The 12,598-nt window shown below is 51.0% G+C and overlaps 1 protein-coding gene across 6 annotated transcripts in view; it reads right to left on the bottom strand.

Moving 5' to 3' along the window:
- Window positions 1–474: 474 nt before the first annotated feature.
- Window positions 475–12,598, bottom strand: part of MADD (MAP kinase activating death domain) — a 40,185-nt gene continuing 28,061 nt past the window's right edge. For 4 of the 6 annotated variants that reach the window (XM_080817406.1, XM_080817405.1, XM_080817404.1 and 1 more), the window contains 7 exons: window positions 10,912–11,019; window positions 6,415–6,579; window positions 6,114–6,186; window positions 5,874–5,980; window positions 3,686–3,755; window positions 1,761–1,807; window positions 475–1,447 (listed from right to left, as the gene is read on the bottom strand). In XM_080817406.1, coding sequence (XP_080673532.1) covers window positions 1,343–1,447; window positions 1,761–1,807; window positions 3,686–3,755; window positions 5,874–5,980; window positions 6,114–6,186; window positions 6,415–6,579; window positions 10,912–11,019 — 675 coding nt within the window. In that variant the 3' untranslated portion in view covers window positions 475–1,342. The remainder of the gene's footprint in view (window positions 1,448–1,760; window positions 1,808–3,685; window positions 3,756–5,873; window positions 5,981–6,113; window positions 6,187–6,414; window positions 6,580–10,911; window positions 11,020–12,598) is intronic. The other 2 variants (XM_080817408.1, XM_080817407.1) reach the window with 1 other exon arrangement.

A 12,598-nucleotide genomic window follows, 5' to 3' on the forward strand; every position in this document is an offset into this window, starting at 1 on the left:
CGCTGGTCCTAGGGTTGCTCCTGTCAGAGTTCTACTCAACCCAAGGCACTGTTGGCCAAGAGCTCAGAGCCCAGGGCTCCAGGCCCTGTGGGACCCCCTGGACAAGTCACAGCCCTGCTCGACCCCGCCCATGAGGGGCCAGGGGAGCCTTCATTCTCCTTCACAGCCACGGGACTCTGCTCAGGTGTCTTAGCCCGGTTTGGCTGCTTTTTCCAGTGGCCACTTCTTAGCACAGCCGCTCCCTGCAGGGCGAGGGGACAGAGGGCAGGAAGCCCCTCTCCTAACCTTTCCGGGTAAGGGGCCCTGCTGGGTCAGTGGGGTGCGAGGCTGGGGCTTCCGCATACCAGGACTCGGAGGGGCATGATCTCATCGCTCTCCTAGGCCTGAGGGGCCTTTCTGGAGTCCAGGGACAGACCTCCTCAGGCCCGGGCAGAGAGGAGGCATCGTTAAATACAAGGCAGTCAGGAGCCCAAGGAGAGCTAAGGATATTTATTTCACATTCACACATCTGTACATTTTCTATAAATAATGTAGCGCTGAACTATGTACAATCATCTCTTGCCCACACCCAGTGCCAGGAGACGCTGCCTGCAGACACTGGCTGTGTACACTGACCTTGGCCCCATCCCACCCTGCTTCCTGGGCATGGTAGCCAGTGGTCTCTGGGACTCTCCCAGCCCAACCACTCTGCTCAGGCCAAAGGCAAGGCAGACCTTAGGGAAACTGCTGCTCAGCAAAAAGGAGCCCCTTGGTGCCGCCCCCCCACTGCCGTGGCAGGGGCCACAGCGGGCAGCAGCCACCAGCCTGGGAAACGCATAAGGACGAGGGAGGCTGCCACTCACCCTGCCGCCCCGTGACTCTCCCTGCCTTTCCCTGCCCACCTCTTGTCTGGGTGGACAGGCCTCAAGTTTCCCTCCCTCGGTACCGAGTGGGACTTTGCCCAGCACCCAGTCATGCTGGATCCCGGAGGATGGAGAGCCAGAGCCCTGCACTGGAGGGTGAGAATGCCAAAGATGAGGAATCACAACACGACTCTCAGGGACACGCAACGGTGGGCTCCTACTGTACTCAGAGTGCTTAGAAGCCACTAGCCCAAAAGACAGACAGATATCACTCTTGAGCCCTGAGGGGAGAGTAAACTGGTCTCCTGGGAATGGAGAGGGAGCAGGTAGAGGAAACCAGTGGAGCCCTGTGACAGACACTAAGACACGCTGAGACACACAACTGTGAACCAACTAAGCCACAGCTAGGGGCTTGCAGAGAACACACGCGCAGCATTGTGTCCTTGCGAACAGAAGACGCAAGGGCATCCCCTGGACTGGGGGGCTCTCAACCCCTCCCATCAGCTCGAGACGGGCCGGGGCGGGGTCCTGAGGTCTTCCTCCCTGCTGCGGACTGCAGCCACGTACGAGAAGAGACACAACACAGAGTAGCAGATCTCATGGGCCTAGAAGGGAGAGGAAAACCAGACCGATCAGATTCCTGAGACTCCGACATCGCCACGCGGGCAGATGTGCCCAGCAGGAAACTGCCCTCACGGCTGGCCGGTGGGACAGGGCATCTGTGTGCATGGGTCTCTCCCAGGGCTGAAGACCTGTTTTGGCTTCAGCTGAACCTGCGGCATCTAGACCAAGCTCAGGTCTCCAGCCATCCCTAGTCAGCCTGCCCCCGTGCCCTCGGCGGGCCCGCCCCACTCCTGTGGGAAGGTCCCCAGGGAGCCCTGCGCAGACCGGCCTGCCGGACTTGGGGGGCACACTCACCATTGGTGTCTTGTACTTGTGGCTCACCACTTCTTTAATTTCAGGAACTAAAACCGGACGGGCAAGAGACAAAACAGAAAGTTCAAAACTAAGAGCGATAGTGCCAGGCTCCCCCAGGCGGCAGCGCCCGGCACCGGGGTCCCCTTCCCCACGGTGGCCTGTCCCAGTGGCTGCAGCGGCTTCTGCTCTGACAGCTCCTGCCCAGCCGCTGCCGGGTAAGAGGACACGGCCCCAGACTCCTCGGCCAGACCTGTGCGCTCTGTTGTGGCTCCCTGTTCGATGGCTGCGACTCTAGCCACTTCTGTGAGAGCCTCAGCACGGGAGCAGGCTGGCCTTTCACCACGGCCCCGAGGAGCTGCTGTGGGGTGTCCCCCCGTGTTGGCTGGGTGAAGAGAGTCGTCTCTAGCCTGTGCCATCACCCGAGATGCCCAAGAACTCCTCCCCATTACCAGCCCAACACTGTTTGTGTTAAGCATGGTTCCCTGTACTCCCAGCCCCTACGCAGAGCGTCCTGAGGCTGGATGGAGAAGTGGCATGACACTAACACCCAGCAGACTTGTTAGTGTCCTTCCCTGAGTGGCAGGAGAGGCCCAGGCCTGCCTGTGTGAGGGAGAGCGTCAGAGGGCTCTGGAGCAGACACACCGAGCAGAAGACAGGCGAGTGCAGCACCCGGGGAGGGAGGTGACAAGGACCATCAGGCAAAATACACACATGTCCACAGCCCGGAATGCAAGACTAAGTCACCCCTGCCCCAGCCATGCAGGGTTCTGCTTGGCCAGAGGAAGGAGGAAGGCCCCCCGGGGCTCAGCCATCCTGATGGCCCCTGGAGATGGGAGCAGAGGGGCGTGGCATCCCCCTGGAGGCCAGAAAAGGTAGGATCAGAGTTGGCCACACCTTCTTACTGACCCTGGGAGGTAGAACTTGGGGGGACCCAGGGTTACCAGGGGGTAAACTCATCATAGGTAGAGCAAGAAGCCCAGGTCCTTCTCCTGAGTTGAAAGATTCCCCCAAACATCTCTCTGGCAGAAGAGGGAAGGGAGCACACAGAGGAGAAAACTCAGAACCAGTGAGCCAGCACGAGGGGGGAAAGGGGAGGCTGGGAGGAAGAGGGTGGGGAGAAAAGGGATGGGACAAACTGGCAAGTGAGCAGCTGGTCTGCTTGAAGGGAGCCCATCCCACCCATGGTGGGGCCCAGGCAGGGTCCTGCGGGAGGCAGCACGAGCCGAGGTCACTTTACCTGCTGGAGAACGAAGGTTTTCATAGCAGCGATGAGGGGCACAAAAGAATGAAGCACAAACACAGCAGGAACTCAAAGCCCCAGGGTGAGAACCCACTACACCACCGCTCAGCGGCAGCGCCTGGCTGCGGGGAGGCCGGCTCCCAGCCTCCGGTGACAGCTGCCCTGCCTGCCTCGGAGGCCCATGGGGCTTCCCTGCCCTCTAGAGTGGCTGCCTGGCCCCAACACGTCCCTCCTCCAGCATGGAAGCCAGGTGGATGCCAGGGGGGCACTGGGGTGGCTGGAGGGAGCCCTGGGCTGCTAGGAGGAGCTCAGCAGGCGACATGAACACAGCAGAGCTTGAAAACTGCCCATCTGCTCTGCCCCAGAACTTTCTGACCACCAGCTGGCCGAAAAGGGAGGGGGGCACCTGCTCACGGAGCCTCCGCCGGAGCGTCTCTGAGCTCTAAACCCATCTAAGGCCACTTGCTCTTCTGCGACCCTTTCCCTAGCAGCCACTGTCTTTCTCTTCTTTCTTCCTCCTTCCCCTGGCACCTCGCGGCTTCCCTTTGCTTCCCTGTCACTCCTAAGCCTCCTGACCTCTCTGCAGAGGCGCTTCTTCTCTCTGCCTCTAGTCCCTCCTCTGGAGCGCCGAGGTTTGAGTTACTGCCATGTGAGTCCAGACCTAAGAGCAAAATAGTGTAATTACCAAATTCCTCCAGGACAAAGACGCCTCGGACTGTATTGCACTTTTTAATGTGATTCAGCTCTATGAAAACCTGCAAGAGAGGGAGGGAGGGCGGGGTCAGGCCGGGAGGCTCTCCCCCTGCCCACGGCTGCCCGCTCCCCCAGCTACAGCCCCGCCCCCACACAGAAGACCTAGTTTCCAGAGGGAGGGCCGCAGAATCCACACACACACAACTCAAAGCGCTAAGAAGCGAAGACAGCAGAAAGGGCATGTACCTTCCGCTCCTGGCCGGAGGAGAAAGCATGGGAGAGAAATGAAGGCGTTAGTTTTAATGGTCAGACCCCACCCGAAGGCCCCTCTGCTGTCCTGGGCTGCCCGCCCATACCCTCTGCCCAGGGCAGCGCCTGGAGGACACGGTGCCCCGGAGGTCTCCCCCGTCAGCCCATCAGCTCTCTACCCTTCCATGCATCCTCCTCCGGCGCAGAGGGCTGGCACGGGCGCAAAGCTCCCCTCGGACTGTCCTCGGGGTGGGAGGTGTTGATATCGTCCTTGAAACAAAATCCAGGCTCTCCCAAGAGGTACGCGGCGAAAGAAAAATGGCTATCGCTTGGGAGCACCGACTGTGAGTTCTACAATCCTATCTGCGAGCCTCACATCCATGTGGCCCAGTGTGCAGCACGACCCTCGTTTTTCAGAGGAGGACACAGGATCAGGAAATCTATCTGCCCACGAGTAACGAAGCAGGGCTCTGAGTCCAAGCACATCCTGACCCCGAAGATCCGTTTGTGACCCCGCCTGTAGGACTCTACCAGAGGCCAATGCGTCCTCAACTCCAACGGACCCCACGGCCGTTCTCCTGTGATCAGTCAGGGCCTGACTCCCCTTTTTGGCAGGATCTCTCTTCTAGGGCAAAGCCTTAAACTACAGACCAGCAGCTTGTACCTATCCATGGACTGGTTAGACACTGGGTCGGTCCAGGCGGGGGGAACCCAGAAGGGGGCTGGCCGCTGTTTAACAAGACCTCCTCTTCGGAAGGTGAGGCATCAGGGGAAGCCACAGCACTAAAAGGCGGTCAGAAGCCTCTTCCCCAAGAAGTGCCGGCACCTTCGTGCTCCAGGAAAGAACTTCACTAAACCTCTCCTTGGGCTGACCCTAAGGTCTCAGGTATGCTATTTAACATATTAAAGTCACAGGCAGGAAATATACTGCTGGAAATAGACTGCCTGAGCAGCTGTTTCCCATCACACCAAAGCTGCCCGCTTGGGTTCCTGAAAGAAGAAACTACAATGGCAAGGGGAGGAAGAAAGCCACAGAGTCCAGAGGGCCGCTTCCCCCGAGTGTGTGCGGCCTGGCCCGGGGCTGTGGTGCTCGCACACTCAGACCTGGCTCACAGCCTCAAGGAGAGGAACCAGGACATCAGGGAAGGGGTAGGGAAGGCACTTGTGTGAAGAGTCAGAACTGGGAACGGACCTGGGATGACGCGCTGGCCTCAGAAAGGAATTAGCTTAAGGACTGTCCACTGAGAGAAAAAGTAACACTGTGTTAAAAGACCAAGAGAAAAAAAAAAAGTCAGCTCCTATGGTGGGATCACAATGAGAGAAAGATGCACCCCGAAGAGCTCCCCGGCCAAAAGAAGGGGAATGGGGCCTGTGCAGCAGGGGACAGAGTGGGGACACTCAGAGGAATGGAAAGAATAGGAAGAAGAATCAGCGGGAGAAATAGGCAAATAAACACACATACTCCAGGTAAGACAGACACAAGCTCCACACACGCACACGCACGCGCGCGCACGCACACAAGCTTCGTGCACACCAGAAACACGTGAGGAGATCAGCTGGTCTAGACTCTCAAAGCAAAACCACCAAGCAGAAGCACACCCTGGGAACAAGGGAAGGCGGACGCTGTGCGAAGAAGGGCCAAGTGAGACGCTCCCACTCACACTGCACTGGGTCTAATGACGGAGGCAGCCTAGCCACCAAGGCTCCCTCTCTTTCCCCGCCTCCCACGGAGGCTCCTCCTGCACCTTCCGGGTAGTGGCCAATGTCACTGCGCCCTCCCTCTGATTTCTGTCTCTGGTCCAGCTGCTCCCATCCTCCCACTAGCCCCGAAGGCCCAGAGGCTCACTGGGAAAGCACTGGGACCTGGACACTGAGCCTTTCTGCGGATGGAAGAACAGGGCCAGGCAGCCGCTGCTGCCCCTCCCACCTACCTGGCTGTGCATGAACTTGAGATTGATCCCTTCTAGGGTGACCTGCAGCAAGCCGCCCTCACCAGTCTTCATGTCCTGCACAGGGAACTCGCCACCCAGTTCAGGGCCTGCGGTGGGGGAGGAGGTCGTCAGCTAACTGGGGCGGGGACCCCGGGTCTGAGCTCCTGGTTAGGCCTCTGACCCTCAGGATGGACAGAACCAAGCAGAAGGCCCTTGCTCGGGGAGTCACTTTCTTCTCACCGGGTTTGATGCTCTGCTGTCGGGCCGCGGCTCTCTCCATGCTGTCCTTCACGCAGTAGTACAGTTCCCGACACTGCGGCACAGGGGACAGAACATCCCGTCATCCGGGCCTCCCAGGGTCCCCCTGCTCCACTCTCTACGTCGGCCAGGGCCAGGCCACGGGGACAGCCTGCTGTGTCCCACATGACAGCTGGACATAAAGGGGGCTCTCAACATGGATCGTGGAATTTTAACTTCCTTACAAGAAGCTCGACGCTTCTCCCTCAGCACCCACCCCCGCCCAGACGGAGCTCCTGGGTACCTTCTTGGTATAGAACTTGTTGAGCTGAGTCTCAGAGCCATTTCTGCGCCACAGGCACAGCACCTTGGTCTTGGGGCAGTAGGTCATGTTGATGAGCTTCTCGTACCACCAGCGCTCGTACACCGTCCCAATGTTACTCCGCAGGACCACACAGTCATCGCACACCTGTAGAGGCCATGGGGAGCCTCAGCGGGCCTTGTCGCCTGGACTCTCCATGGCCCAGGCTGCATGGCCCTGTCTCCCGGGGGGAAAGGACAGGACGGCTGGTCCTGGGAGCAACCCCAAGGTCAGCTTCTCGGCCTCCTGCTTACTATCTTCCTTTGTAGGGGACACAAACACTGACCTGCCGGACATACTGTCTGCTACAAGGGTTACTGAAACAAAAGGAATCATGGAGAGGAGCCTGCGGGCAGGGAAGGAGGCGCAATTAGTGCTTCAACTTTCACTTCAACCCACGTCTGTCACCTCTTATATGCACTCAACTTAAGAGGGCATCTCATGCCACCATGTGCCACCCTTAGGAATGATCTCTGTGGATGAGCGCAAAGGCAGGAGACTATGGCAGGCTTAAGCAAGGAGGGAAAAAGGGAACCAATGCATTTTCTAATACTGGTTCAGCCCTAGTTCTGCACAAATCTTTTAAATAATTAATCATATAAGTGACGCATGGGCAATGCTTATTGCAAAAAATATAATACAGGGAGGTATAAATTATTATTTTTTTAAAAAAAGATTTTATTTACTTATTTGACAGGCAGAGATCATAAGTAGACAGAGAGGCAGGCAGAGAGAGAGGAGGAAGCGGGCTCCCTGCTGAGCAGAGAGCCCAATGCGGGACTCGATCCCAGGACCCTGAGAACATGACCTGAGCCGAAGGCAGTGGCTTAACCCACTGAGCCACCCAGGCGCCCCAGGGAGGTATAAATTAAAAGGCAAACTTCTCCTTCACATTCTTTTTTAGTACTATTAGTCCTTTTTAATTAACTAATTAATTTATTTTGAGAGAGTGTGTGTGTGTCCATGCATGCAAGTGAGCATGAGTCAGGGCGAGGAGGGGCAGAGGGAAAGGGAGAGAATCTTAAACAGGCTCCACATCTGGCATGGAGCCTGATGTGTGGCTCGATCTCATGACGCCGGGATAATGACTCAAGCCAAAATCAAGAGTTAGACGCTCGACTGACTGAGGGCACCCCCAGGTGCCCTCTTCATATTCTCTTCTTATTCAACATTCTCCCTCTCAGATCAGACCGCTTTAGGTTCCCGGCTTCCCATTACTTAGCTGGGTCACCTTGGACAAGCTGGCCCGCACCTGCATTTCCTCATATGGAGATTAAATAAGGCAATGTGCATAGAATTCTTCGAACAAAGCTGGGCACATAGAAAGTCCCTATAATTAGATGTTATAACAACATTATAATTATAATACAAAAAATGTAACAATGATTATTACAACTCCATTGATGGTTCTCAAATCTTTCTCCACATGTGACCCATTTTCCTGAGTTCCTGAACCTCTCTCTAAATGGATGGCTCACAGGTAGCACCTTGATCTCATCACACCCAAATCTGAAGTCAGCATTTTCTACTGGGCAGATCCTCCTTCCGAGTTCTCTGTCGCCATTCACCCAGTGGTCCAAGCCAAAAGTGAAGGAGTGATATGAGACTCCTCTTTTCCTTCTCACTACACTGAGTTCTGTCCATTTCACCTCAAATACCCCTGGAACTGTCCCCCTCCCCCACTCCAGCTGGTAATTCATACTTCTTTTAAGTCTAAGCTCAAAGGTCATTTCCGAGGGGTCATCCACTACTCCTAGATCCTCTGCTAATACATAGCAGAGGATCTAGGCCTGCCCCTGTGCATCTTCTCCCATAACGCTCATCATAATTCATGACACTTTGCTTCCTTAGCTGACTTCCCCAATGGCTTGTCAACCCCATACGGGCAACAAAAACCATGTCTCGTTTACTCATTGCTACAACCACATACCCACAGTACCTTGGCCTACAGTATGTGCTCCATAATTTTAAGTGAATGAAAAAGGAATATGCAAAACTACCAGGTTCAGTCTACTATGTAGAAGTTACAGAGGTTCTAAAAGCCTTATGAAGAACAAGGTCTTACAGTAGCTGAGTAGAAATTAGAAATCTAGTCCTAGTCTGACTCTAGTATTCTCCAGGTGAAAAATGAAGACTATTACCCTCCTTTCCATAATCCTTTAAGAACACCATGTAAAGGAGAGGGGCAGGACAGGCACTAGGACATACGATTTCTAGGCTAGAGAGATGACAGTAACAATGTACCCGACTCATCTATGCTGCTGGTGGAGATATAAACTGGTATAGTCTTTGGGATGGTATTTGGCAGAATCTATAAAAATTTTAAATCTGTATAAGCTTGATCCAGAAATTTCACATTAAGAATCTATAAAATTAAGAAGTCTATAGAAATTCTCATGTGAGGGGCACCTGGGGGGCTCAGTTGGTTGAGTGTCCGACTCTTGGTTTTGGCTCAGGTCATGATCCCAGGGTCCTGGGATCGAGCCCCGCCCGTGTCAGGCTCCCTGCTCAGTGGGAGGACTGCTTCTTCCTCTCCCACCCCCCTGCTTGTGTTCCCTCTATCGCTGTGTCTCTCTGTCAAATAAATAAACAAAATCTTTAAAAAATAATAATAAAATAAAAGAAAAGGGTGAGAATCAGCTGCCACCTCTTTATGGTGCAGATATCCTGTTTGTCCTCGGCTCGAGGAGACACCTAACCAAATTCTAAAACTTCACAGTGACGTGAATATGACTCTCTTCTCAGCTACACCAACACGCATGTGTCTGCTTCAGGGCAGAACGCCTGCCCCATGCTTGATAAACCACTCATTCAGAAAGCTGTGGGTGTAAAAATCAAACTCAACTAAACCAAAAGGAAACAGAATACTTGTAAAATTATTTAATTTTACTACTTCATATAGGAGTTATACTTGGTTCCTTCATTCATTTTAGAATTAAAAATACCTGGTATTTTATAATTAAAAATTAAAAATTAATTCTAGAATTAGAAATAAAGAAACCATAGCCAATTTCCTTTACAATCTTGGAATAAGGAAGGGTTTTTCTACCTATGACTCAAAATCCAGAAGCTATTAAAAAAAAAAAAAGACTAATTCAACTACATAAAAGTAGAAAGACTCTGCCAAGGGCTGGAGAGAGGGTTAAAAAAAAAAAAAGGTAAAACAATCCTGCATGGCAAAAACCCATAGGCAGACTCAAAGGACTGATGAGGAACTTCACAGGGAACAGGTCAGGTGGCCCATATCTACACCCATTGATCTCGAAGAGAGAGAGGTGAGCAAATGGGGCAACAGGCAATATACACACCACCCATGAAGTATTCTTGCCAAAACACTGAATCTGAAACTCATCCAACCCCTAGATTGAACTACTAGTGTTTATAAAAAATACCAGTGATGAAGAAACGTGTTAACACCAAAGAGATGCAACCAGCAGAAAGTCTAGAACGTGAGGTACTCTGTGCAGCACATTTCTTCAATGAAAGAAATAGCAGAGTGGGAGGGGAACTGTTGTATGTTAAGAGCTACTTCAGAGTCCTATCAGCCAAAGCCATCTATGCATTTTCCCCTTTGGTGCGGTGACAGCCTCTGCGAGCTCTTCCAGCACCTGTGCGTGTGTGGAGGGAAGCAGGCGCGGCCTCACGCACGGCATCACGGTTAGCAACAGCACGGACGTGAAGAAAACCAAGGGCATATATGTACTGACTGATGAGTCAACTACGGTACAACCACACCATGGAATACGACGCAGCCGTAAAAAGAATGAGAGCCACAGAGAATACAGCGGATGACATCGTTGTGACGTATGGTGACAGACAGGGACCACACTTATTATGGTGAGCACTGCACAATATACAGAATCGCCAAATCACTACGCTGTACACTTGAAACTAATTCAACATTGTATGTCAACTCTTCTTCAATCAAAAAAAAAAAAAAGAACCCTCTTTTTGTACTGACATAGAGATCTTCAGGATATGTTCAATGAGAAAAGCAAGGTACAGATCAGTGGTTATGATGTGCTACCTTTCTGCGAGAAAAAAAGAAAAGGAACTTAACTTTATATTTTTTGTGTGTTTGTATAAAATACCACTGAAAGATACAAAGGAAACCACAGAAGTGGTTACCTACAGAAGGAAGTGGTGAAGGGGAGGGGAAATTGAGAGGAAAGGGATAAGAAAGAGAGCGAGACTTCTAACGCCTGCCGTTTCAAGTTGTCCTGACCGACGGACAATGTGACTACATCATCTATTCAACATATATGTAAAAGAAATGATGGTGAATTATCCATTATATTACTTGCATAAGAGCCTGACAATTTAATGATAAGTGGATCATGAAGATGAATGAGATTAAGTGGGAGAAATATTCTGATATCCGGTCTAGGAGTTCCCTGTGACTCTCAAATGTTCCTGTGAGACATACGAACTAGCATTTACCTCCATGAAGAAGATATCTCCATTTGTGTCGGTCCCTGCATGTACCACAAATGTCTGCTTCTTCATGTGCCGGCTGCCACTGGACCGGATAGCGAGATCACGTCCATTCTGAGGAAAGAGACATCTGTTAAGGACATCGGTAAATCTCTCTCACAGAGCTCTCTGGGCCAAGAATTCCGCCCCCATCCCCCACTTCAGCAAGTAAATTCCTATCAGCTCACTTAGCACAGTGCCATCTGCTGGCCACACGCCACGAGGGAGGGATGTGTTCTCAAACTTTCTGGCCTTGGGACTCCCATACCTCTTAAATACTATTCACGACCCCCGAGAGCTTAGGTTTCTGTGAGTTATATTTATAGACATTTGCCATATTAGAAATTAAAACTGAAAAAAGTAAATATTAATTTTGAAGTCATTAAGAATTCTAATAATACACCCATTACATGGTAATATAAGTAATTTTTTTAAATAACATATTTCCCAAAACAAGCAAAAAAAAAAAATGAGAAGACTGGCACTGTTCTATATTTCTGCACATGTTTGTCTTTAAAAATTATCTGGATTCTCATTTCTGCTTCTGCATTCAATCCACTGTGTTATGTTGGTTTGGTTGAGGGATATAAAGAAAATCTGGTCTCACAGACATGTATTTGGAAAAGGGAGGAGTATTTTAATAGCTTTTCCAGATAAATATGCATATTTTCTTTGGTAATTATAACAAAACTTGAGAAGTAACAGTTTGTTAGAGTGGCAATATGAAATCTGAAAACCCATCAATGAACACTTTGTACTTTGTTGCATGAAATCCTTTTGTCTACCTTGCATTTTGATTGGATCTTGACTCACACTTGAATTTGTAACACCACACAATGGCCTTTCAGAAAATATGGGTTTAAGGAGTAATGCAGCTCTTCCAAATATTGACACATTTCATTACAGAGTATCAAAAAACCACACTGACTAATATCATCAATCTTGTTACAAAAGCCTTTAAATCAGGAAGCTTCAAGCTTAAAAGTCTGCCAAATAAATACCCAACTCTGAATAACCAGTTAGTCACTCCTGCTAGTGAAAATGACTTCCCATGAACGAAGCTGACAGTTCACCTTGCAACTCAAACTGTTACGATCGCTTTTCCTTGAAACAATCATATTTTGCTTTGCAGCACAATACTTCCTGTATATTTCTTATTTGGTCACATAAAATATTAAAAAGATGTATCATCAATGATCAGATTAGTAAAATTAATGATTTGAATGCTTTCATCAAGAACATTCATAAGTGCAACTGTTTTTCTTTCTCTTTCTTTTTTAAACTGCACCCCCCCCATGGCTCCCAGCACAGCTTAGTGCCACTGCCTTCACTGTGTGAAGGTTACCAGCAGTTTTAGCCATCACTGCTTTTGTGCCATCAGTGCAAATGTTAACCCAGGACACAAAGGCAAAGACTTTAGTACTATTATGAAAATGTTTTCGGTTCATGGATCTTCAGGAGTCCACAGACCACATGCAGAAATGGCTGCGGCAGGATGGTTCAGTACAGAGAATCTTGTCACAGAACAGAGGGACTAACGTCTCAGCTAGACTCAAAACCCTATTTTCAAAACTGGGGGTCTTGAAAATATACATGCCAACAAATGACCCGTGGAGAAGCCTCTGCATTAGGCGACAAGGCCCCAGCCTGGAAG

Source organism: Martes martes, assembly GCF_963455335.1.
Source record: "Martes martes genome assembly, chromosome: 10".
In the NCBI taxonomy this organism is placed as follows: Eukaryota; Metazoa; Chordata; class Mammalia; order Carnivora; family Mustelidae; genus Martes; species Martes martes.